The sequence below is a fragment of the Balaenoptera acutorostrata genome, chromosome 1 (genome assembly GCF_949987535.1).
Source record: "Balaenoptera acutorostrata chromosome 1, mBalAcu1.1, whole genome shotgun sequence".
In the NCBI taxonomy this organism is placed as follows: Eukaryota; Metazoa; Chordata; class Mammalia; order Artiodactyla; family Balaenopteridae; genus Balaenoptera; species Balaenoptera acutorostrata.
The window spans coordinates 156,309,871-156,336,295 of NC_080064.1; the positions used below are offsets into that span (position 1 = coordinate 156,309,871).

A 26,425-nucleotide genomic window follows, 5' to 3' on the forward strand; every position below is an offset into this window, starting at 1 on the left:
CTCAGGCTTTCTGCATCATTAACACACAGCAGTCTCTGGTAGAGTATCACTAAATGCCTCCGATTTGACAGGTGCTAAATTTTACCTGATTAGCAAAATGCTCACACTTGTAAACTCAGGTCCTTACTGGTAGATTTCATCTGCAAGATTGTTCTCAGCTTAAAACGTAAAAACAAAAAGGAAAGGAAATGGAAAAAAAAATCAGAGGAAACTTGTCCCCTGCCCTGGGCACCGGCAAGGCTGACACAAAGGGGTTAAAGTTAAGTGAAGTCGAGCTTTAAGAAGACGGGGCCTCTATATAAAGTTGAACAAGACGTCTGGGGCCCTCACAAAACCTTTTTTGGCCTCGACAGCGGCAACCCCAGCCTCCCTCCTAACGTCCTCCGCCTTTGGGACCAAGCGGGAAGCTCACGTTAGTGGCAGCCAAGGAGAGGGGTTGGCCGTGCCAGGACTAAAAAGGGAGGGGAGGGGAAAAAGCAAGTTTCGCCCACCCCACGTTCGGGCGGAGGGGCGGGAGCTGCGCGTCCGGGCCTGGCCAAGCAGAGTCTCGGGCTCTGTGCATCTCTTCGGGAGCGGCGCGGGAAGGATGCTCGTCCGCAGGGGCGCGTGCGCGGGGCGCGGGATGCCGCGGGGCTGGACCGCACTCTGCTTGCTGAGTTTGCTGCGTGAGTATGGGCCGCGCGCCCGGCCCGGCCGACTTGGTGGCGGGGAGGGTCGACGCTCTCCCGGAGGCAGAGCGCGCAGAGCCGAGTTAGGCGGAGCGAAGGGACCCCTGCCCCACCCCACGCCCCCACGCCCAGGGCTGCTCCTGGCTTGGTGGGACCGGGGCCGCTTGAACCGAGCCCCATGGGGACTGGTGCCTCCGCTGGGAACGGGTGGGGGTTGGATGCGCCGGGAAGGCGACCACACTGTGAGCGTGAACTAGCCCAGGTGTAAACCGGAGGGCGCGCCGGAGGCTTCCCAGAGTCAATGAGGCTCTCTCGAGTTGTCTCTAAAGTAAAGCTCTTTGAAGATGCCAGTGTCCTTTCGCGTTGCCAAAGGTGCAGAGTGCAGAGTTGGAGCCAGAACCAGGAGAGAGGGGAGGAGAGAAGCAGGAAAGTTTCGTGACTGATGGTTGATTCAGAAAGCTGCGGCCTGAGCCGGTTCCTGGGAAGAGAGCGGTTCCTGGGAAGAGAGCGTTGGTGCCCACCGACCACTAGGACAGGGGGAGCCAGAATTGGACATTCAAGGAACCGGAGTGAAGCCAACCTGGGATGAGGCCCCAGGTCCGAGGTCCAGAGGCCCAGGAGGCAGGCTGAGTTAGGTGACATGGGGAGTTTGGAATGAAGAACAGTCCGTGAAAATATTCTTGCATTTAAGATCGGAAAGCTAAGTTACACTCCGTCTTCTGACACCTTCTTCTCCATTCCACTGGAGAGAAGGCACGGGGTAGATGGAGTTTGTTCTGTGCCCTGCCTTCCTCTCCCCATGCAGCCCCTCACCCTGGCACAAACTCAAACTTGTTACATTTTGGAGTTTTCTTCCCCTGCCCTTCTTCTCCAAGTTCTAAAACTAGTGGACAGATCAGCAGACTGGTGGACACTCCTTTGCTTATCCACGTCCGCCCTGACTTCTTAAGCTCTTGCTCTCACTTTGGTTAAAAAGAAAAATTAGTAGGCACTCAATAAATATTCATTCATAATTGCTTTCATTTGGGGATAACATTCTCTCCATCTCATCTCATTGCACTTAGAAGGATTTAAACATTGTTAAGTTATTCTCCCTTTGGCTCAAGATTCTGCTTCCAGGCCTCTAGGGCTCCCAATTCCCTACTCTTATTGCATCCTAAAGGCCACCCACCACGGCCCCCCAGAGGGACCTGGGCCAGCCAGCTAGGCCTCTTTGCTCTCAGTCTCCTCTGCTGTCCCCCTTTGGGTCCACCCAGTTGGAGAGAGACTCCAGGCTGGAGAAAGCTCTAAGTTAGGCTCTGGGTTGACCTGTTTGGCAGCCCCAGATATGCCCTTCGGGGCAGGGAAAAAACTGTCATTAAGGTGTCCGTTGAAGCCCTAGAATGGGGAACTGCCCTGGGGGCTGGCTGCACCTCACAATGGGGTGAGTTGACCAGCGGCTCAGATTCCTATCCGATGCTCCACTCTCCTTTGGCTTCACAGCTCATGATGACCTGGTCCTGGGCCGAGTGAGGCCCACCCTTTTCTTATTTCCTCAGCTGGCCAGTCTCAGTCTCGCCTTGGCCTGCAGCAGTGGGGATGGGGAGAGCGATTTAACCTCTGCAAAACCTTGGGCAGATATGCTGAGAATTTCAGTGTCTCCGCTTTGGGGATGAGCGGTGGGGCCTGGGTCCCTATGCTCAATCTTGCCAGACTGCTAAGGCCAGTGTGTAGCTTTATGCATTCCCCAAGAGCTTTCTACAGTTTGTTTTTATTTAATAGTAGGAGTCATTTTCTATTATGTTGTGGGGTGACTGGAATGAGTGAGTGACTCTACCTTGAAATGCTAACAAAGGAGCATTGCAGAAATTCTGTGCTATTGTTACTGTGAACTTTAGGGCAGAAGAGGGTTCTCTGGTTTTCTCCTTACTGACCCTGACAAAGAGCTTTGTTCTGGGAAGGTCTTTTTTCTGTCCCTGTGAGAACTTGGCCTGGGCTTGGGTACAGCAGCCAACCAAAAGTGGACTTTCTCTGTTGGAGATGGGGTGGCTCTGGGTGGTGACCAGAGTCAGGGTGGGCGTTGAGAGGCCACCAGGTAGCACTGCCACACCACCAGCTGGAAAGAGAAATCTTTCAGGTAATTAGGGAACCCCATTTGTCAGGCCCAGGGTATCTGTTTCCTCCAAGCCCTCCAAGGCTGTCCTTCCTCTTTCCCTAACAAGTCCCACCCCTTCACATTCCTCTTCTTCCTTTGGGTCCTTCGTGTCTGCTGACCCCACACCCATATCCTGTCTGGGGCTACGTGTAAGAGGGGAAAAAAGAAAAGGGAAAAGAATTTTATCAGATATTTTCCGGAGGGGAGAGGACTCCACCCTTTGACTCTCTGCCACATGGCGACCAAGAAGGAGCAGCCTTGGGACCTCTGACTAATTCCGTGGTCCCCAGTTCTCCCCCTTGTAGGGCCAGCCCAGCTGGCATAGCCTTTGCAAATGCAAATCTTCGGCAACATTCCTGTTTGACTGATAAAACGAGCCTGGGCATCTTTTTCTTATCCCTTTGGCTCCACCTCCTGGGCCTGTTCATTCACTAGTTCTCATCTCCTTCCTTCTGTGAGTCTTTGTCTCCAAAAGCTCAGAGCAAGAAGTGCCAAACTGCAACAGATAAACTCAGGCTCAGAGTCTTACAAAAACAAATCAAAAGGAGCAACAAATTCCACTTCTTACTGTCTCACTGCCTGATTTCCTTTAGATCCTGGGCAGGAGGGCCTGGGCTTACTTTCAGAGCTGGATGGTTACCCAGTTCCACCCTTAGGGTGCCTGGGCCTCCTTCTCCCATTGACTTTGCTGGATGTCACTAAATGGCCCCGAGTGTGGGGAACTGAAAATGTGAAGGTGTGGAAAAAGAATAAAACACACCCTCCAAAAGAAAATGCTTGGAGTCGCCAGGGCAGAATTTCCATATTTTTCTGGGCTTTGACTTCCCTAATGAGAACATTCTCTTCCTTCCTCAGCTAAGAAATAAAAACACAGTATCTATGATTTTTAGTCCCAAGAACCCTAGACTTTGCTAAGGAGAAAGACGCATGCATCTTGGGAGAATGCGATACAAATGAATAGGGATGTATACCAGGGTGTACTTCCTAGGACCTACACTCTGGAGCCCACTGAAATGAATCACTTCCCTTTGGAATACAAAGGAAAAAGCCTCTGGCTTCATTGGGAAGTTTGCTCCTGCTTTAAGAGGAAAAAAACCCCAAAGAACCCACCACTGATACCTTCTTAGCAGAGCAGCATCTCTAGGTAGCCAGCTCCATTATTTAAGAAAATGCCTTAATGAGTCTTTGGGTGAAAAAACCTAGACCCCTGGACAAACCTTTGATGTGCAGTGGCAGACAGGAGGCTGAATTGCTGAGCATGATAAAATAAAGTAGAACTTTGTATTTGATGGGCCCTAGAGACAAAAGGCTAAAGGACTCCAGAGGCCAGGAGAGCATAGAGAGAGGAGGGGAGGTGCTCGGAGCAGTAGGGAACAGTAGTGAGTGGAGGGTGGAAAAGACCTGGCTGGGAAAATTCCTTATGGTGTGGCCCAGCTGTTAAGCATAGGAATGTCTAGCCTAGGGTTTCAAGATTATGCCTTTGTCTCTTCTGGGCTGTGCTGTAATCTCCCTCCATGATCTCAAACCTTCAGTAAACATGCACTGGCCTTGTAACACTGTTAGTGGTGCTCTGGGGTGGGGTGGGGGGGAGTAAAGGAATGGGTGTTTGGCAAGCCCGTGGTGCAGTAGTGTAGAACGAGAACTCCTGCAGCCTGAGGACAAAGAGGCACAGAGCTGTGAAACAGGGGTCGGTGGCAATTAGGAAAATGGAGAAAGAGGTGACTGGGAGAAACGTAGGCCCCCAGGGAAAGCTCAAGATATTAGGGTTCCACAGGAAGTGGATGGCGGCCAAGACATGCTATTTGAATATTAAAGGGGAGTCTCAGTCCCCTGGGAACACTCAGGCCACAGACACTTTTTTATGCTCACACCTCAGCTTAGCCTCTGCAGTGTAGGAAGGCATCAGCCCAGTTCTTTGATCTAGTCCAACATGACCCAAACCCACCGAGACCCATAGCAGGGATGCTTCCTGAATGCTCCCAGGAAAGATGGGTGGCTCACTATCTCCCAGAGTAGTTCATTCTATTAAAAAAAAAAAAAAAAAATCCCATGATTATTAGCTTTTTTTTGTACTGCAGTGAAATTAGCCTTTATATAGCTTCTAATCATTAACTGCAATTCTATTCCTTAAACTCTCACAGAATTAATCTGATCTTTCTTCATGGCAATCCTTAACAACCTTTCTCATCTGCTCCACTAGATTATAAGCTCCTTGAGGACAGGGATTTATTTAAATTCTAGTGACACCAACACCTAGAAGTAGAAAGGTATCTTCTCTTAGCTTGTGCTCTGCACAGTGCTGAGTTTGGTGGTGCTTCGGGAAAATAAGAATGAATGAATGAGTGAAATGAATCTTGAAGAAAGGTACTTATTCTCTCTCCCCAAATTCTTCCTTTCTGTATCAAAAATCAGCAATTTTTTTCTGTAAAGGGCCAGATAGTAAATATTTTAGGCTCTGGAGTCCATATGTGGCCTCTGATGCATACTCTACTTTGTTTTATTTTACAACACTTTAAACATGTAGAAGCCATTCTTAGCTCACTGGCCAAACAACACACAGCCCATGGGTTGGATTTGGTCCACCAGCTATACTTGCCAACCCTTGATCCAGATGAAATAACACTAAGCCCTCAACCATATGACTTGGTTTCTAGAACTTTCCTAATTCTAGTTGTCCTCTCATGGGCACTCCCTTAATTAAATAAATTCCCTCTTAAAATATAGCATTGAGTGACATGGTTCTACATAGAGGTGGTCAGTGTGAACACTCCTGATGCAGTTGCCATTCAACCCAAGTGCTTATTGTGAACTCAGAGGATTGTGCTCAGTGTCCTGAGTAATACAGACAAGTATGAGAGATGATTCCAACACTCAGGAAACCTATGATGTAACTGAGGTGACAAGACCTATACTCAGGAAACAGCATATATGATCTTGTGCCAGATAAGTCATGGAGATATGTGTCTTAAGGTCTCTGAGAGGCAGGAAAAAAGGGACCTGTCCTAAAGATAATCACTGTTTCTTGAGCATTTACCAGATAGGCAACTGCTTTACACCCCCCATCTCCTTTATTCCTCCGAACAACAAGGAAGTAGGGACTATTTTTATCTCCATTTTACAGGTGAGGTATAGAGAGGTGAAGAAGCTTCCCGAGGCCATGCAGCTAGAACTTGGTAGAGGAGCCTTTCAACAAGGTCCAATTACAGAGCCCGAGCTCTTTGTTTTGAGGCTCTCCTGTCTTCTCATCAACCATCAACGCAGGCTGTGGGCTCCCAGCAGAGGCCAGCTTGTTCCTTCTTCCTAGTACTGCATCTAAGATACCCAGGATCTCCTCCAAGAAACTCCTCTTGGGCCAGGTGCTAGAATTTGAAAGGATGGGCAGAACGGTGCTGACTGGCTAGGAGATAAGAAAACAGCACCAGCAAAAACTAAAACTCAGAGGGTGAAAAACAAGACCAAATATAGGGGGAAAAACCTTCTCCTAAAGTATAGGAATTTAGTAATTTAGGTAGCAGAACTTTCTGGATCTCTGAGGATTTGTAAACCCCCTTTAAAGACTAAAAGAATCTTTAATTTACTAATTGTAGGTAGAAATCTTTTAAAAACATATTACATATGTTTCTGCTTTCTTAGTGTATCAGGAAAAAAAGGGCTCTAACCTTCAGACTCAGATGTATCATGAAAATAATTCGGTTATGGTGCAACTCAGTGGCATTGTTAATGCCTATGAAGGTGTATATTTTCATTTACTCCTACCATAAATGGTTCCAGACTAGTGTGGTTTTTGATACTCATGTCTGTTTTTCATTTATTGCTGCTTATTCATTTTCAACTGTTGCTTCTCCTTATTATTTGCTTCTCCTTATTGTTTGCTTCTCTTTCTAATTTTTAGCTTTAGCTAGGATATCAGATAAACAAGTTTGTTAGAATTATGTGTAAAACGAGAATAATTGCCTCTGAAATAAGTACCTGTAAGTTAAATGCGTGACTTTTACAACATGAATTTTGTGACCTCTATTTGGCTTCTTGGAATCCTCATCTTGCTAACTTCCTGATACCTTGTCTCCTTTTGTCCCAGGTCCATGGGTTGAGATCAAGTAGGGTAGGTAGGGGCAAATAGGGTACTTAGGGAGACACAGTTAATAAAGAAGGAGTGAGAAGTAAACAACAGAAGATAGCCTTTCATTCAAATTTAAATTGTAGTATAGTGCTCTGTTGGGTTGGGGGTAAGGGCTGTTCTTCCAGTCTAGAGTGGAATGGGGTAGAGGTTTCATCGATTGTCTCTTGGATCTGGCTGGTAGGCTGCTATGACTTCCATACAGAGTCAGGGATAAGAAGCTCAGATAAAGAAAGATCCGCATTGGATGGTTTAATGCCATGGGTGTGGGGGGGAATATAGGATAAGAACAAATCTGTGGTCAGTCTTGATTCTTATAAATGTCATTCCTCCAAGACCCATCTCTTCAAGGGAGCATGAGAAAGGGAGCCCTAGAGACTGTGAAAACAAGAGACTCCAGTCTCTACTGACAGCCTCTGTGCTGCAGTGTAGGTCAGGATTGGCCCCCAGGGCTCTACCAAGTTGTCCCCTTGCCCTACACCAGCTCATATGTACCCCATTGCTCAGCCTTGCCTTTCTGCCTTCCCTCTTTGTCCTGTTTCTCTAGGGTCTCAGAGGCTTCCCCACTCACCCTGGGCTCAGGGACATAAATCTGAGATTGGGGTTCCCTTTTCATTTCCAGACAGATCCTGCAACCTGTTCCTCAGTTCTTGGCTGAGGGGTGGGTGGGAGGGGGCAGCCGCAGCCGGGAGCCTGACCCTAGTGGCTTAGTAGCTGGCCTGGGTCCAGGATTGCTTCACTCATCTGGAACAGGCATGTCTGTCCTCAGAGCTAGCAGCAGGTCTCTCTTCACATCTGGAAAAGTTCAAAACTGTTTGTCTGGGTGAAGGAGGCCCTGGGAGAGGGGGTTCAAAAGCATGACATCACCTCAGCCAGGCCCAGCTTTCTCTGGGGAGAGAAGAGGGCTGGGCCAGGTTGGGCCAGATGGGATTCCCAAGAATTGATGTATTGGTGGGAAGAAGAAAAAAGGGTGGGCAGGAAGAGTGATGTCAAGGGGGAGTTCCAGTGGTGCCTTGGAATGGTACCTTGAGAGGATGGTCCTTCAATTCAGTGTCCAAATGTTCCCACCACCTGCCCCCTGCACTGAACTCATACCTTAGGGTCAGATTGCTGAGAGGGACTTATTTAAGGACAAAAGAAGACTGGATCTGCTTCCCCATCTATTTTATTTTGATAAATCCACTCCCCACCCGCTACTGCCCCCTATCCCAGCCAGACAGGAGCCCATACTTTTCTCTCCAAAATATGGAAGATGCATCCGATCCTTAGCAGTTTGGACCCCCTGACCCTCTTGCTACTTCTACTCAAGAGTCAGCTAAACCTCAGTGGCCCCATTGCTCCTTGCCCTGCATGAATGATGGCCTTCCCTCTTGGTCAAAACCCTGGTGATCCAGGTTCTTATCTCTAAAACGGAGATAGTAATATCACTTGTTCCTCCTGCTCACTTGCCCTATAATTTTGAGATATGAGTTTTGTACTCACCATGAGTATCAGCCTACCTGCAGCAGGCTGGAAAGAGAGGCAGATGAGGGAGAGTGAGACTTGCCACCACCTTTAGGGGAAACTTTTGGCCTCAGGTTCATTGCCTTGAAACTAATGCCTAACTTCCACCTTGATGCTGAGGAAAAGAAGAGGTGTCATTTTGCGCTGCTAATTACCCAGAAACTTCTGTAAAATACAGGCCTAGATTTCAATCAGAAAAGTTAGAGACAAGCTTTAGGGTGGCCTGGGACCCTCAGTTGCCTTTCCTTGAGGATGCTACTGCCGGGTATGAGCTCTGAATACCAAGTCTACCCTTAATATTTACAGGGCTCAAGCTAAGAATACAATGGAGGCCCACATATTATATGTTTAAATACTTCAAAGTTATAAAGCAGGCCAACCATATGGTAAATAAAATATCTTCTATCCTCTTACCTTGAAAAACTTACCTTCATGGCCACCTGGAAGGCCAGATTTGAATTTAGGACTCTCAGAGCCTCGGAGTTCAATGCCACAATGTGGCTTAGCAGGAAGAGGTGGTCCTCGGCCCTTGCCTACCCTCCTCTCTTCTTCTTACTCATGGCTCTGGTCCATACTGTAAGGGATCTTGCATGCAGGCAAGGGACACCCCACCTACAAGGTGGGGTTAGATCTTAAGCTCTAACCCTTCTCCCTGCAAACCGCCACCCATTGGCCACCCTTGGGCCTTGGAGGCACACACCCTGGTGCTGCAGTTCACCCTTGGAAGGATGGACTGGGAGAAGAGGCCCATGCAGGTCCTCAAGTGAGCAAAGAGCCATTGGGGCAAGAAGTTCTAGGACTTCTGGTCCCAACACGTGATCCAGAAGAGAGGGTACACCTCTGTTGGCCCCATGGACTCCTCGTAGCTTGGGGACAGGGAGGGCAGGAAGAGGAACAGAGTGTAGGCTCTAAAGTGCAGGGTCCAGACAGGTAGCTTCTCCTTCCTGGGTCTAAGGATGGCACTGCTGGGTACCACAGGAAACATGGAAGGGTAAGAACCTGCAGGAAAATTTTCAGAGAATAACTAGTTCCAGGAACGTTATACTATAGCAATTTAACATTTGTTATCTCACTGATTTTCCCAATAATCCCTGTAAGGAAAGACCCTCACTTTAAAAATTAGTAAACTGAGACACACACACATTAAAGTACAGAATTATTGACAGAGCCAGGACTAAGCTCTCTGTTCCCAGGACGTTCGTTGAGAAACCAAGCCTTATGCTCTCTAGTCCATCAGCTAGATTCCTAGGTCGGAGCTTCCCGAAAGAAATCTTGGGGTTGCTAGCTGCAGTTCCTCAATAAAAGGAAAGAATGAAAGGATTTGGGGAATGGGGGAATCTAGGGATGATAGAAGATTTTTAAAGGATTACATAGAGACGGTGTCAATCTGGTGATTATTCTAAGAGTTAATATATTGGCTGAAGAGAAGGATACATTAAAAAGGAAATAGAAGCACATCTTTTCCCACATTTTAGATCTTGGCAATATTTATTCAGGTGTAATTTGAAATTTTAATATTTTACTTAGCATGTTATGAGCATTGCCTCATATTCTCATGCTGCTATAGTTTTTATATTTTTTTATTTGCAATGATTATGGTATGTTAAGTGCATATAACATCTGTCCTATTGTAATTCATTTAGTTGCTTGCAACTTTTCCCTCCTATAAATAGTACTATACTAGATGCTTGGTGCATGCAAACTTTTCCTTCTCTCTTTCCTTAGGAAAAATCTAATGAGAAATTAGTCACATGTCCAGGAGGATATCCTTGTTCTGTTCTGTTGCCAGGGGTGGCAGGGGATGTTCTAGATGGATTCTACCTAAAGTCAAGAAATTGTATCAGGTGATGCCATGAGGCTCCAGGATGATTTGGGTTCTGATATTTCTTCTTTGTTTCTCTGTAGCCTCTGGGTTCACAAATACAGAGAGCTTGACTACTACTGCCACAAAGTCATCTACCCCAGGAATATCTTCAACTGTCCCTACAACTATACCCAACCAGGAAAGCCCAGTATCAAGTACTTTTGGAAACATCAGCCTCTACGCTGTCTCTCAGGACAGCAGTGGGAACACAGCAGCCATCTCAGGTAAAGAGTGTTTGTCTCAGGCCCCAGAAGGATGCTGCTGGCACTTGGGTAAAGCATTAGGATATTTGCAAATACCCCCACCCTCTATTTCCCACCACAGATGGAAACATACAAGCCACTTTTAATAGTGGCTTGAGTATCGTGCTTAGGGTACCCTGAAGTAAGTGCTAGACAGTTCTTCCTGTAGTGACAGCTTTCTCAAGTCAGTGCCTTGGCTGCTGATCCTGATTTGTAATGCTCCTTGTACTGTTTGAGTTCAGCTTAGTGATAAAATAAGGATCTGATGAGGACTCTGTAGAGATCTCTGATCTCTTCTAAGTGAAGCAGACTGTGTACAGGCTCAAATTGGGGGTCTTTGACATCTCTAGGGTGGACCAGTTTCCAGTTCAGTTTCAGAGTCCTGAGGGCATCTCTAATACATTCTATGATTATAGCTATGGTTCCAACAGCTGGCTGGAAATGAGTTGGTAAGGGTTAAGACACGAAGTAACTCTTAACTCCCCAAATTCCCTTTTCTGGGTTCAAGTCCGTGCCTATGTCAATGAACTGAGATGTGTTTGTGTATGTGTGTGTGTGTGTGTGTTTATGCCAATGTGCATATATTCACACTTCTGTTTTGGTCAATTCCAGAGCCTACAGTCAATTTCACATCTACCTCTGGGATCACCCCAGTCCCTGGAACCATGAACTCTTCTGTCCAGTCACAGACCTCTTTAGCCACCACAGTGTCTTCTACCCCCATCAACTTTACAACTTCAGAGATGACCTTGCAGCCCAGCATGTTACCTGGAAATATTTCAGATTCCCCATACAATAGTACCAGCCCTGTGACATCTCCTACTAACCCCTATACATCATTTTCTCCTATCCCAAGTACCATCAAGGTGGGTGAATCAGGCCAAAAATGACAGATTGCCCCCTCACTTCATATGTATGCAAGCTCTCTCTTCCCCTTAACCTCTGCTTATCCCAGCCAATGAATTTGGGTCATATAGGAGTTAGCATGAAAAATGTGCAGCATAAATATTGCTGGAAGGGATAGAAAAGGGAGGAGAGGGGTAGAGTTGGGTAGCAAGGCTGATCTGTGCCGTGGGTACTATATTTCTAGGAAGTAAAGAGTAAAGAGGATTCTCAGAAATCCATCTAATTCTCTGTGGTTCTTTCCAGTACCTCTTGGTCTAATCTTTGACTAGGGTACCACTCGCCTTTGGACATATTTGGAAACCATCTTCTACTTAATGGCGCTGCTTTTCCCAAAATGTTTAGGGCAAATACCATTTCCTGTATGCAAGAGGGTTTGGTGGTATGCCAGGAGTAGAGAGGCAGTGAGGAACTAGGCAGACCAGGGATGTTGAGCTCAACCTGCCTTTCTCAGCCTTGGGGCCTGTGGCTATCAACAGCTTTCAGCAGGAAGAGTAGAAAATGTGAGGGCATGGAGCCTGTGGGCAGGCATGGGGGACCTGCCTGATTTCTGTTTTTAAAGAAGCCAGAATAGAAAGTCCTAAGGGACCAGGAGGAAAATGAGTGTCACCAGGATCTGCCTGGCCACCTCATGATCTGTTTCCCTGCAAGTGTGTAATTCACTGGAGGGAAAACAGCTCAAAGGGGAAAAGATCCTCCCCTCTTCCATTTCTGTGCCATCCAAGCTAATGTTTACCAAGGTCACAAATAGCTGCTTGTCTGCAAGCCCAGGCTAGTAACAAAAGTTTTGATTATCTGACGGGTTAGGAAGTGAGGTAAAAGAAGAATATGACATAAATTTCTAGTCTCCTAACAAAATGTTTAAATTTCCTTTCTTTAAAGCCTTTTTTAAAAGTATCTCACAGAAATCAAACCAGAAAAGAGGTGGGGAAGAAATGAGGGGCAAAGATGCTGGCTTATTTACTTTGTTTTTGTTTTAATACAGGGAGAAATAAAATGTTCCAGAGTCAAAGAAGTGAAATTGACCCAAGGTATCTGCCTGGAGCTAAATGAGACCTCCAGCTGTGTAAGTCAAAGCCCCCAATTCCTTACCTCTCTTCCCAAAATTCCTTCTGAATGTCCTGAAGGCAAGTCTTGGACTAACTGACTTGGGAGGGGGTGGGGGGAGTTTAACATGGACAGGCTACTTTGAATACTGAGCTTTGGATTTAAGGAATGAGAGGCCCCATCTGGTGGACAAAGAAGGCAAAGACAATTTTATTTAAATTTACGTTTTCCCTCCTCTATTGTACATTTTATATATATATATGTATATATATATATATACATATATATATATATACACACATATATATATAGTCAGATTTAAGTTTGCTTTTATATTAAGAAAATTCTTCATGAAATATAAACTAGTCACCTAAAATATCAATTTATTTATTATTATTTTTATATAACTCTTTAATATACAAAGAATTTTTTTGCTGTAAATGCTGCATTCTCCATATAACCATTTCCCCTAGCATTATTTATTGCATGATCCTCTCCTTTATTGATTGGAATGCTTCCTTTAGTTTGTATTAAGTTTTTATATGTCCTAGGGCATATTCTTCAGAGAGATTTTATTTGTTTAGTTTGTCTTTTTTTTTTTGCCTGTTTTAAATTTTTTAATTATTATACTTTTATATTACAGCACTTTTAATATCCAGCCAAGCAGGTTTTTGCTTATTACACTATAAAAATGTAAGGCTTTTTTCATCTATTCTTTTAGAAAAACTTTAGAAACACCTATTCAAGATTCAAAAAAACCACAAAACCATTAAAATTTTAATTGGAACTGCTCTAAAGTCCCTCTATTTTTTTCTGGTTTTCTTTGGTATTGTTCAGTATCTTCTTTTTTTAGTTTTTAAAATGTTTTTTCCTTAGGTTTTATGGATTTCTTAAGGTTTATTTATAATATAGATTTTTCCATGATATATTCCAATTGATTTTTCTGGTATATTGGAAAGTTCATTGAGTTTTTAATATCTTGGGTCTAGTCATTTTCTTTAACTTGTTTATTAATTCCAGGAGCTTTTTAGCTGATTATTTTTCATTTTTAACATAAGCTATTATGTTATTTCTCATAATATGTTGCTTTTCTCCTTCTTTTTAGTAGTTATGCCTCTTCTTTCAGTTTCATGTCTTATTGCATTGGTAAACTGTACAGCATGGTGTTAATTTTTAATGATGATAGCAGACCTCCTTGCTTTGTTTCAGTAAATCCAATTTCCTGACAGTAACAATTTCCTGGATGAAGGATAAGATGACAGGAAGAATGGTATTTACTCATAGGAAAAAAAAAACGTTTTCTTACAAGGTGGGAATCCATTTAAGGGAACCATATATATGATGTGTGACATTCATAGATTGGAAAGAGCCTGAGCAAATACCGTAGTCTGTAGAGGGCATTAAGTTACTTATTTTGTCCACTCTGACTATTGATATCTTATTCATGATTATCAGTTGGGTCATTGTGACTCACAGGTCTTTTAAAATAATACCTAAGAAAATTATTTAACTTACAATTTTAAAAAACAACACAAATTTTTTTTTAAACTATTTGCTCATACTTCTTCTTATTATTATTTTTTTTAGTTTATTTATGGCTGTGTTGGGTCTTCGTTTCTGTGTGAGGGCTTTCTCTAGTTGTGGCAAGCGGGGGCCACTCTTCATCGCGGTGCACGGGCCCCTCACTATCGTGGCCTCTCCTGTTGCGGAGCACAGTCTCCAGACGCGCAGGCTCAGCAGTTGTGGCTCACGGGCCCAGTTGCACCGCGGCATGTGGGATCCTCCCAGACCGGGGCTCGAACACGTGTCCCCTGCACTGGCAGGCAGACTCTCAACCACTGCGCCACCAGGGAAGCCCAACAACACAAATTTTGAAGACATAGGTTCACACAATGGAATAACTAAGTGCAATCTGCAAAATAGTTAAGCATGAATATACAACGTACAAGTAACATTCTGTGTATTTCTGACGCTGATTTTCAACTCTAGTCATTTAAAAAAAATTTTTGCCCAACACTTTGCTAATTATAGCCAAGAAAAATGACCATCTTCTCTCTCTCTTTCTTTTTGTATCATCTTGGTTGAGCACTTATTTTCTTGTGCATCACAGTGGTCTGTGCCAGAATGCTAATTCTTTGTACGAATGATTTAGAGCTAACTGCAGAGGATTCATTCTAAATGTCTGTCCGCTGCTCTTCAAAGTTCACATTTAACGAGGGTCATTGTACAAGACAAGTGCCAGAAACTTAGTGCTACTCCAGAAATAACTCCTCTTTCTGTGCTGCAGTCTCTTTCTCTCTGAGGTCTTTACTGTCTATTCTATTCTGTGCCACAGCTAAGGTCTGCACTCTACTCAATTTGGAGAGGATCTGCAAGTAGGAATGTGAAAAGATAGGAATTCCTCCAATATCCTAAAGAAGGCTTCTGCACTGCCCATGATGAATCAACTCTATGGCAGCACCTGTGTAGTGCTATTGTTTTCCTTTTTCTTCCACCACTGTTGATACCCCTGTCTTCCTGAGGGTTCCTCTTCCCCAGCCCCCAAGGAGCATTGCCTCCCAAGGTAATTTTCCTCAGTCAGCAATCCTTGTTCCAGAATTTTTGGCCACAGCTCCTGATTGTGTCCCAGATTCCTTTTCCTTGAGTCCTACTGCATGCTTGTCTGATAATCAATCTGTTCCAAAGTGGTGTAGTGTCTTCTAATTTTCCTTAGGTTGCATTTGTACCTTTGGTATCAGAGAGCCTTACCACACTGGTTCTAATCGAGGGAAACTCAGGCCTAATGAGAATCATGAAAGACATGGGTTCCTCTAACATCACATCCTTGAGTACTTATGTAATGTTGTCATGCTCTTCCATCTAGTATATTCCCATAACAGAAGTATGCATGCATTGTTCTCAGCTATCCAGACACTCATTTTGCACTGGTACATAGTGAGTATCCAATCTGTTAGCTCTTGCTATGGGGATTATTTAGGCCTGTCTTCTGTACATGCATTCTGTAGACATTTCTATCCCAACTACTCTCCTTTTGCTCCTCATCCGTCACCTCTAGGCAGAAATCACCTATTTCAGCCAGAGTGGGGGAAGGTAATCCCACACTCTTGTCAAGCACCTGTTAACACATCTCAGAATCTTCATTAGCAGAACGTGCCACCCTATATCTGACTTTCATTCTCTCCACTGCAATATCAGGTTAATTTAGTTTTTGTGGTTGTGGTTTCCCACATAATTTCCAAACTGTGAGATTACTTTATTCTCTTATGCTATAGCTATTGGTCCAGGGGAATCTACCAAGGAATCGTTTTAACGGTGGTAAAATACACATAATATAAAAATTTACAGTTTTAAGTGTACAGTTCAGTAGTGTTAAGTACATTCACATTGTTGTACAATCAATCTTCAGAACTCTTTTCATCTTCCAGAACTGAAACTCTCCACACATTAAACAACTCCCCATTCCCCCCTGCTCCCAGCCCCTGGAAACCATGATTCTACTTTCTGTCTCTATGAATTTGACTACTCTAGGTACCTCATATGAGTAAAATCATATAGTATTTATCTTTTTGTGACTGCCTTATATCACTTAGCCTAATGTCCTCAAGGTTCATCCATGTGGTAGCATGTGTCAGAATTTTCTTCTTTTTTAAGGCTGAGTAATATTCCATTGTATGTTCATACCCCATTTTGTTTATCCATTCATTCACCTATGGACACTTGGGTTGCTTCCACCTTTTGGCTATTGGTAATAATGCTGCTATGAGCAATAACATTATTATTGTTAATAACGCTGCTCTGTTCAAATATCTCTTCAACACTCTTATTTCATTTCTTTTGGGTATATACCCAGAAATGGAATTGCAGAATCATATGGTAGCTCTATTTTTAAAATATTGAGGAATCGCCATACTGTTTTCCACAATAGCTACACCATTTTATTTTCCCAGCAACAGGGCACAAGAGTTCCAGTTTCTCCACATGCTCACCAATACTTGTTATTTTCTGCTTTTTTGATAGTAGCCATCTTAATGGGCATGACGTGTGTTTGATTGGCATTTCCTAACGATTAATGATGTTGAGCATCCTTTCATGTGCTCACCAACCATTTGTATATCTTCTTTGGAGAAATCTCTATTCAAGTCCTTTGCCCTCCAGTTTGTTTTTCAGAACTACCTTTCTTCAGAAACACATATGTTTATATGCAGAAGTTGTATTTTCTCCGCTAGCTCACATCACCCTTGTTCTGTCACATTTACTTCATTGGAGGCAGGCTGCCTCCAGCCTCCAGATAATATCCCCAGCCCTCGCCTTCCTTGCCCTCTGCCCCAACACTAAAGGTCAATTTCCATGCAGAAAAAATAACTTACAGACGGAGGACTGATGAAGAAAGTGTGTCTTCTGGAAAGAGCCTGAGATCTGGGACAGCCTAACTTTTGGTCAGCTGCCCACTTGTGTGACTTGTAACAGGTCCTTTAATTACTCCAGTCTCTATATGAAAATAGGTGTTTTAGCTGCATTGTCAAACTCACACCACAGTCAATAAATTTATTGAAAGAGAGGGTGGGAGGGACAGAGAGAGAGGCGATTTAGCCTAGAATCTTAACATTGGGAAATATTTTAACGTTCATTTAGAAAAAATACCTGTCCCTCTCTCTCCCAGCTCCAATACTTAATGTGCTTCTTTAACATGTTAAGAGTCTTTGCAAAGTTTGAGAATGCTACTCTAGAAAGGTTAGGTGGTTTTATTACGATTATTATTTTTACAAAGTAACATGTGCAAGCAGATGTAGTTAGGGGTCCACCAATCTGATTCTCATGAGCAAAATGGTGAGGCTGTGGCTTCCTCCTGCCCACTCTCCCATGATGTCTGCCCACAGCCTCCCTTGGGGGAGGATGTTTATTTCAAGCATCCGGAGGAGCATTGTGCTTTGTTCAGGATCCACCTGCTCCTCTCCAGGCCCAAACACAATTCACTGATGCTGTTGGATTCCAGAGTGGGAGGGAGGCTGGCCACTCAATTCCCTTGAATTGAGTCCAAGAAACTAAACAAGGGGTGGAGGGACCCTGTGTAGAAGCCAAACCACTTGGGATGTTAAGACGAACAACAATTCACTGAGTTCTTGTTTGTTTAGTGTTATGCTTCGTGCAGTCCGGGTTCAAAATTATGTAATGTACACCCACTCCCCCCACTAAGAAGTCTTATAGTCTAGTCACAGAGAAATGACAGTAGCAGTAAGGCAGAATGTGATCAAACATCGAAGTGTGGACAGTATAGTCTATGAGGTATTGCTATTATTAATAGTAATAGTAACAGCTGCCATTTATCCAGTGCCCATTTGGTTCCAAGCACCTTGCCAAGCACTCTTCATACAGCAGCTCTTGAGTCACCAACCCTACTGAGTCTTCAGCTGAGGAGCCTGACACTCAGATGAGTTGCATGACTTGCAAAGAATCTAGTTAATAGCAGAACAGGGGCTGATACCCAGTCTAATGGAAGATAGGACTGGCTTCACTGAGGAGGTGAGATGGAATTGAGTCTTGAAGGATGGGAATCCAAGGGGGAAAGCCATGTTCTTCATTGCAACCAGGGTTGTGAAGGTCGCAGGCTCACACACTCCTGGGCTTCCTCGTGGTGCTACCCCCACTCCCAAGGCCCTTCCCTGCCAGCTTCTCCTGCATACATGCTACCCATTCTTCAAGACCTATTTCAGGATGCTTCTGATAACCCCACACCAGATGTATGCTCACCCTCCTTTGAATGTCCATAGCAGTTGTCTGTGCCTTTCTTAGGGTTCTTACCATGTAACTAGCTCTGTTACCTCTTAGTCTCTTTGTGCCTCAGTTTCTTCATCTATAAAATGGGGAGAATAATAGTATCCATCTCGTAGGGTTGTGTGAGGCCTAAATGAGTCACCATGCATAAAGCACTTAAAGTAGGGCCTGAGACATAGGAAGCATCGTTTATCTTCATGGCCATGCATATACAGTGAGAGCTCTGACCATGTGGAATTCATTGCCACACCTGTCCCCCCCGACCCCCCAACCCCATACCTGACACACGCGCAGAAGTTTTCACACAATGTCTGTGTTTCGGGTCCTGATCACTGTCAGAACAGCTGAATCTGGTTGAGGAATAGCTTCCTAGGACTCAGGAGACTGAGGAGGTGCCGCCTTGTTCGGCTTGTTTAGATTATGCGGAGCCCTGTCCCTCTGCCTCTCTCAGTAACAAGACACATTTCAACCAGAGACACTTCAGAAGCCCAGAATCATCCAGGCAGGAGTTTCCCTCCTCCTCATCCAGAAGGCGCGGTGCTGGGGAGGGTGAGGTGCTCACGGAGAGGCAAGGCAAGGCTCTCCAAAGGGACACGAGCCCAGAGAGGAAGAAGACTGCTGATCACATCAAATGTGGTGCCCAGACTCCCCACAGCAAATGCTGTTGTGAAAAGCCTCTATCCAAGGACTTCCTTGGACACCTGCATCATCTATCCTTTTCCTGAGGGGGAAGCAGCCGTGGCCTGAGAATTCATTTCTCTGTAACCTTGGCTCTTGGGGACCTTCTGAGGCTACCGTTGGATTCTTCTCTCTGTGATCTGGAGGTTAGGTAGCCCTGCTCTCTGGCCTCCCCAAAGCCTTGAATTCCAGCTGGCAGGAGAAAGCTGGACGTGAGGCCAATCTTGACCTTGTCTTGTGCAGGAGCAAAGGAGCCTGGGTTTTCCTGCCTTGGGCCATAGCAGTAGGAAAATACCCAGGCTGCTTTCCAAGCTGGGAGGGCCCTCTGGCCTTGCCCTAAGGAACAGTCCTGCTCCACAAACAGGAAGCTTTCTTCTCCACAGAGGCTCAGTTCTGATGCCCCTCACACGCCCCAGCAGTTTTCCCCTAACAGGAAAGCTGTCAGAGCCGTTCAGGCATTTCCTCCCCTGCCATCTGCCATCTGGACAGAGGAGAAAGTCTTGGTTTTAATTCCTTTTCTGTGCAGGGGAGGCCACTCCCTTTAGAAGGCTATTGGAATAAATCCTGGAGGTCTGAGCACAGGGTGCTGGAGGGACACAGTCAGTGATTCCAATTCATCCCTTTTCTGGGACTCAACTGTTGAAGAATAATCAGAGTTTGTCTTCTGAGTCTGAGTGCCTGAGTCCTATGTCAGCAACCTGGAGCAATCTGTCACCCTCATGTAAAACCGGGTTCCATGTTTCTAATGGGAAAGGGGAATGGAACACTAGACAAGAACACCACTTGAGTTTGAGCCGTGCTCTTTGTGAGACCCCTTGGAGAGTAAGAGGGAAGGGACCCAGGATCCCATTGCATCTATAATCATAAATTTGTTCTCTATTCCTCACCTCCCTTAGCTTTTCCTTCAATATTTGGGGCTATTGTAACCTTGAAACAGAGGATTTTTCTCTTCATTAGTATTGCATTATTAATATTTTCTGTTATTGGTAATTTCTTTTGAATTTAATTTGAATAGTATATGTTTACATGGGCAATCCTTCAGTAAGATGATGTTTCCTAAATTCATTCTCTGGCATCTTGCAGTGCCACCTAAGACCACCTTTTGGTCCTGGAAGATTTTGGAGTTTTTATCTTATTGTGTTTTTGCACATAAGAAGTTTGCAAGATTTTTTTCTTCAGTTGGAATTTTAGAAAAAAAGGATTCTTCTTGTTTTCAGGGTAATAGTGTGACTTTAATCAGAATTATTGCCTGAGACTCCGGATGCAGTTCAGAGTATACTAGTAACCTCATCTCCTTCTCACCATTTTTCTCTGTCGTCCCAGGAGGAGTTTAAGAAGGACAATGGAGAGGAACTGACCCGAGTCCTATGTGGGAAGGAGCAGGCTGAGGCCAGGGCGGGGGTGTGCTCCTTGCTCCTGGCCCAGTCTGAGGTGAGGCCTCACTGCCTGCTGCTGGTCTTGGCCAACAGAACAGGTAAGGGGCATATCTGTCTTGAAGTCTAGGGAGGGAGAGGGGCTGAGGTTAGAGGAATCCTGGGTAGAAATCAGGCATCTTCACTCAGAGAGCACAGGTGCTAGGGAGCAGGGCTATGCTGACTTTGGGAAAGACCCTCCTGAGATATACCCTCACCATCAGAGCATCTTCTAGAATAGTACAGAATGAGCTGTTCCAGCTTCTAGATCCAACAACCTCTGTTTCTAATTCTAGAACTTTCCAGCAAGCTCCAACTTCTGAAAAAGCACCAGTCTGACCTGAAAGAGGTAAGCTCTCTGAGATGAGGGGTCTCAGGGGAATTCACTGGAGCAGGGGAGAAAGTAATTATCTTCTCCAGACCTGCCCTTCCTACCTCTCCACCCTTCTCCAATAGTCCTTTCCCTTCTATGTTTGAAACAAAATTTTACAGTGCAGCTTAATTAAGAGATTCCAGTCTTAAGTCCTGTTTAGAAAATCCCTGAGGTCCATGTCTTCTTGGGTTTATTCACTGTTGAGTCACATACAGGGTCTAGCATGGACTGGGCCCCTTGTCTAGAACCCATGTTCCACAAATGACAGGCTCTCTTTTCTGTCTCTTCTCTTCAAGCTGGGCATCCAAGGCTTCACTGAACAAGATGTCGGGAGCCACCAGAGCTATTCCCGAAAGACCTTGATTGCACTGGTCACCTCGGGGATCCTGCTGGCTGTCTTGGGCACCACGGGCTATTTCCTGATGAACCGCCGCAGTTGGAGCCCCACAGGAGAAAGGCTGGTCAGTTCTAGGGTCCAGGGCAAAGAAAATGGGAAGCTAGGTCTCCTGGGGAGGTCCATGAATGTCATGGTGGGGGAGGAGAAATACCAGAAAAGGCACTTCTGTGCCCTCACACGGGAATATGCGTGTATGCACATTACTGTATCCATGGACAAGTCAAAACAATATATAGCAGATTGGGGAGGGGGCACTGACTGGGGCCCTGGTCCCTGTGGTAGCAGGTGGTTCGTGTCATCTATTTATTATTTTCCCTGGGATAGTTTAGCTGGGTACAAACCAGAACAGGCTGCTAAATCAGCCACTTATTTGCAAGCATGTTAAAAGCCCACGGGCACCAAGTGGCTCATAAGGGGACACATGGAAGGAAAATCTACTCTTGATGTGTTCTGGATGAGAGAGGACAAGGCCAGGGTTTGACTTTTGGCCTCTGGCCCTTTAATTCCTCTGGGGAGGTTATTGCACCCTGGGGACTGCCTAGTTTCTGGCGGGAGCTGGCTCTTGAACTGCCGTGGCACGGTGTGGTGCCTCTCCTCTGTCCTTTCTCCTCTAGGAGCTGGAACCCTGATCGCTCTTCAGGAAGACAGGAGTCTGCACATGCAGCTGCAACCTCCATCTTCCCCTCCTACTTCCTTCCTCTTCCTCCCATCCCCCTTACTGCTGCCCTGCTTACGAGATAATGCTCCTTTATTTATACACCATCTAGGGCGAAGACCCTTATTACACGGAGAACGGTGGAGGCCAGGGCTATAGCTCAGGCCCTGGGGCCTCCCCTGAGGCTCAGGGAAAGGCCAGTGTGAATCAAGGGGCTCAGGAGAACGGCACCGGCCAGGCCACCTCCAGGAACGGCCATTCAGCGAGACAACACGTGGTGGCTGATACCGAACTGTGACGGGGCGAGCGGGCGGGGCGAGACTGGGCAAAGTCTGGGGAAGGAGCCCCTCCCTGCACCTGAGCACGTGCTGTCTCCCTGCTGGAGGAGCCTCCCTCACTCTCCACCCTTTCCCACTGCACACCCCCTCGGAGGCCGTTCCTGGGACCCTGCCCTGTTCCAGGCCAAGGGGTTCTCGCCACCCTGGGGAGAGACAGGTAGCTCCTGCCCTTTCCACATTCAGCTCCCTGCACCCAGCCTCTGGGCTGCTCTGCGTAAAGGTGTGATAGGGAAAGCCAAGGTGCAGAGAAACTCCCTCGGGGGGTTGATGGTCTTGCAGCTTCCACACAGGGTCCCCTTCCCTCCCCCTCCTCTCTGCCTCATTATAGGAACTCCCAGGGGAAAGCACAGGCTTTTCTGGGTTGTAATTTCCTCCCAGGAGATTTTGCCTTTTACTCTTTCTTCGTTATATTTTCTTTCTCTACTTTAGGGAAACCAAAAGCAACCCCTTTCACCTGCTCCTTTGTAATGATATAGACAGAAAATCATGTTGTCTTAAACCATCTCCCTCATTCCCCCTCTAAGGCACTGTGGATTCTGTCACCAGCTCCCCTCTTGCTCTCCAAGTTCCCTGAGCTCCACAGGCCCCGCCCCCCTCCCCCCCCCACCCCAAGTTTTAGAACAATGTCCTGTGTCTGTGTGTTTGGGGTGCATGGACACACATGTTCATAAATGGGCACACACATGGGCACAAATGGGTGAGGGCACATAGCTTGGCCCTCATCTCTGCGGGGCCACGCAGAGCTTCTGCTTGGGGTGCTGTTTCTCCCTGTGGCTCAGAGTGGACAGGACCGTGGGACCAGATCTCTGAGCCGTGCCTCTTGACCTGTGTGCTTCTGAGGAAGACTCTTGCACTGAGGCTAGGTTCTGACCTTAACCTCTGTCTCAACGGCTTCCTCCCTCCTCTCCCTGACTCCTGGGTTGAGCTGTGGCCTCAGCCTCCCAGCAGACTTCCTTTCTGTCTCTGCCTTCCCAACCCTTAATCCTTTTACTGCTCTGCAAACCATGTGGTCAGGGCCCCAGCACATCTCCAGAGGACCCTCACCACCAGCCACCTTTTCTGTGAGTGACCCAGGTCCTGTTTTTGTTTCTGTTTTTTTCCAGAGGGGTGAAAAGGGATCCTGGTTTCAATGACGGTTGGAAATAGAACTTTCCAGAGATAGGAAGATGGGGTGGATTTTTTTTTTTCCTGAATAAAAAATGGTGTGTGTAAATACTGTAATTAAAGTGATACTGAAACATATCTGTTCTGTGGTTCTGTCCCAGCCGGGTGTGCCTGAAGACCAGAGCAGCAGTCTCCCCATGAGACCTGGCCAGACTACGCAGGGACCCGGTAGGGAGGGGCTAGCCAGGGAAGAGGTGGGACCAGCTCAGGGGACACAGGTACCAACCAGGATGCTGCTTGTTGTCTAAGCCTACTAACTACTCCCCTCTCTGGGGGGAGACAGGGATGCTCTCAGGGAAGCTGATGTTTCTAGTCGCAGAAAGAAAAGCAGGCAGATGCAGCGGGGTCTTCAGGATGGAGGGTGCTGAGGACTTAGGAGCTGTACCCTTCATAAACACCTTTCTGAGATAGAGGCACATTTTGATCACCATATGCAAAAGATGCCAAACAAAGAGAAGGAGCCAGGGCCTGTGCACCCTCTATTATAGTCACACTATCCCCATCCCCAGCTGGGGGCAGAACAATGAAGGACAGTATGGGAACTTCTCTCTAGAGATCTGGCTGCCAACTGCTGGATGGGATGCTTTCCACCTCTGCATTAAGACAGCAGCCTAACTGCAAAACCATCTGTAAGCCCCCCTACCCCCAGAGCCCAGACGCCCCACCCCCAGCCCCTACCATAGGAAGTGGGGGAGGGAGAGCTGTTGGACAATCAGGAGCTTCAGGAAACACTCCTAAGTGTGTCAACAGTGGTGGCAGCAGTTGGGGCCAAACAAAGGATCCTTCGATTCTTATCTGGCCAAAACCAGACCTTTTCCCTCAGCAGCCCTACACCCATTTCCCCCTTTCTTTTCTCCAACTGCTCTAACCAGAGGTTCCTCCCCAGGACTCAGGGGAGGCAAAGAGAGGAAATCTTGAGGTTTCCCTAGAAGGTGATGGCTGCGGGTTGGAGAAAGGGAAGATGGTAATCAGAAGGAGAAGTCAGGTTGGCCTCTGTCTGGTCACACATCTGGCCGTGAGAGGGACGGGAGGAGAGTCTGGCCAGGTCAGGCTGGTGGTACAGGGTACAGACTCCCAGGAAACAAGGGAGGAGGAGAAAAGGCAGCTGGGTCTTTGAAACGCCTTCAGCCTCAGGCCCAGCAACCTGTAATAGTATATTGCCCCGAGTTTGTCAGAGTGTGTAGGCTTTAGGAGGAAGCGAGGGTTGTGTGTGTGTGTGTGTGTGTGTGTGTGTGTGTGTCTTTAGGGGGTAGGGTGGGGTGGCGACTGGTTCTTTTTGATGCTGGACAGCTTGCCCTGAAGGACTCATTGCTTTCTAGAAAATCAAACTTTCCCACCTTTGGTTTGAGCATCCTGGTGTGGCAATGGCTCCACCTGCTGGCCATGCTGGGCTCCTACCGCTCAGCTTCAGTTCAACTGCCTCCATGTTGGGTTTCTCTCCACTACTGCCCTGCCCTTAAGCAGCCTAATCCAGACAGTCCCACACCTGAAGCTCATTTAAATACAGACAGTCGCTGCTGGAGGATACTTGAAAGATACTTTTAACTCGACTCCCTATGGTACAGTTAAAGACAAACTAAGGCCCTGGCCCAAATCATTTAGAATTCAGGTGTCCTGAATCCAAAGCTTTTCCCACTCTTCTTTTGGGACCTCAGGCTTCCTCCAGTTGGATGTGCTGAAGCTGGAGAGGACAGTGTCAGGATAGGTCTGGGGCTTCACCTCTGGAGCATTTCATCAATGGGTGCTCTCCCAGGCCTGGGCAGCCAAGCAGGTCCCGGGACCTTAGTTCACTCTGCTGTGCCTGAAGTCAGCCCTGGAGAATTAACCCTGGACTATTACATAGTTCATTATGGAAAAGCATACCTAGATGTATCTTCTGCTAGAATTTCATTTAATGGATAAAGAGGAGGGTCCCCTAAGCCTGGATAAAAAGGTCGGTGACAGAGTGGCCCTTTTTTTTTTTTCCTGAAAATGCTTTATAATAATGCAGAACAGTTAGATATAGCAAACACCTTTAAAATTTAAACCTTTTAAACATTTAATTTTCTGGCACGAATACACACAAATGCTGCTACGGGGGTGGGCTGGGAGTGGGGACAGGGTGGGAAGGGCAGATTACAGCCTCCATAGGGATCAGAGTTTCAACAGTGTTACTTATAAATTATAGTACATCGATTTTATTTACTGACCTAGGCAGCCAGAGGATGGAAGGATATACTATGTGGAGTAAACACATTCATACCGGGGTGAGGAATGCTAGAGGAGACACAGCTTTTTAGCATTAAAAATGTATAAAGTATTTAGCAAAAGTTACAGAAAACAGAGCAAACAGGCAAGTGTTTTTTGGTTAGGAAATTCCACTTCCATGGGGTTATGCTACTGTGCTCCTGTCTGTGAAAGGTCTGCCCCCACCCCCTCCCCCATCATCTCCTCTAAGTGGAACAATCCTGCCTTTCCTCTTCACGTAAACCCAGTAGCAGTTGAGCAATTTAATGCAACGGGATGCTGCTTCTATCCCTACAGCCCTCACCCAAGAAGCCCACAGCCAGCATTCAATCATTCAGCAAGTCTTCTGAACACTTACCATGTGCCAGATACCATTCTAGAGGCTGGGGACAGAGCAGTGAACAAATCCTCAGGGAGCTTACAATTCCAGTGCAGGAGAAACAAACACATTTATCTAAGCAAATCTATCCATATGTTTTCAGGTTGTATTAAGAGCTATGGAAAGCATAAAATAGATTGAGAGTAACAGTTGGTATCTACATGTGGTTGTTACCCTCCAGGAGGTAAGAATTGAGAACACAGTTCACTAGAATGAAGTGGGGGAGAGATCAGGCCATGCAGAGGGAAGGGCAAGTGCAGGCGCCTGTGATGCAAACTCTGGCAAGTGCAAGAAGCTGTAGGTGAAGGAGGACGAGAAGGCGGCTGAGGCTGTGTCAGAGGGAGTGAGGGGAAGAGTGGTGACAGGCCAGATCGCATCAGGCCTTTGAGGCCTCAGGAGTTTGGGCTTTATTACCAGATGGGGAAAATCATTGGAGCATTTTGAGCAGAGAAGTAAGATGATCTGATTTATTTAAAGGGATTGTGCTGGCTGCTAAGTAGAGAATAGAGGTAGACAGGCAAGAGAGGGGAAGCAGGGAGACCAAGTAGACTAT

The 26,425-nt window shown here is 46.2% G+C and overlaps 1 protein-coding gene across 2 annotated transcripts; it reads left to right on the forward strand.

Moving 5' to 3' along the window:
• The first annotated feature begins 525 nt into the window (after positions 1–525).
• Positions 526–23,345, forward strand: CD34 (CD34 molecule). 2 transcript variants are annotated; one of them, XM_007163950.2, is made up of 8 exons: positions 526–665; positions 10,328–10,510; positions 11,141–11,394; positions 12,417–12,497; positions 20,252–20,402; positions 20,637–20,689; positions 21,010–21,174; positions 21,878–23,345. In XM_007163950.2, exons 1-8 carry the CDS (start codon positions 587–589, stop codon positions 22,061–22,063), a joined length of 1,152 nt encoding a protein of 383 aa, XP_007164012.2. In that variant the 5' UTR covers positions 526–586; the 3' UTR covers positions 22,064–23,345. The 2 variants fall into 2 exon arrangements, with proteins under 2 accessions (XP_007164012.2, XP_007164013.2); XM_007163951.2 differs by lacking the exon at positions 21,878–23,345 and adding an exon at positions 21,725–21,870.
• The last annotated feature ends 3,080 nt before the right edge of the window (positions 23,346–26,425 follow it).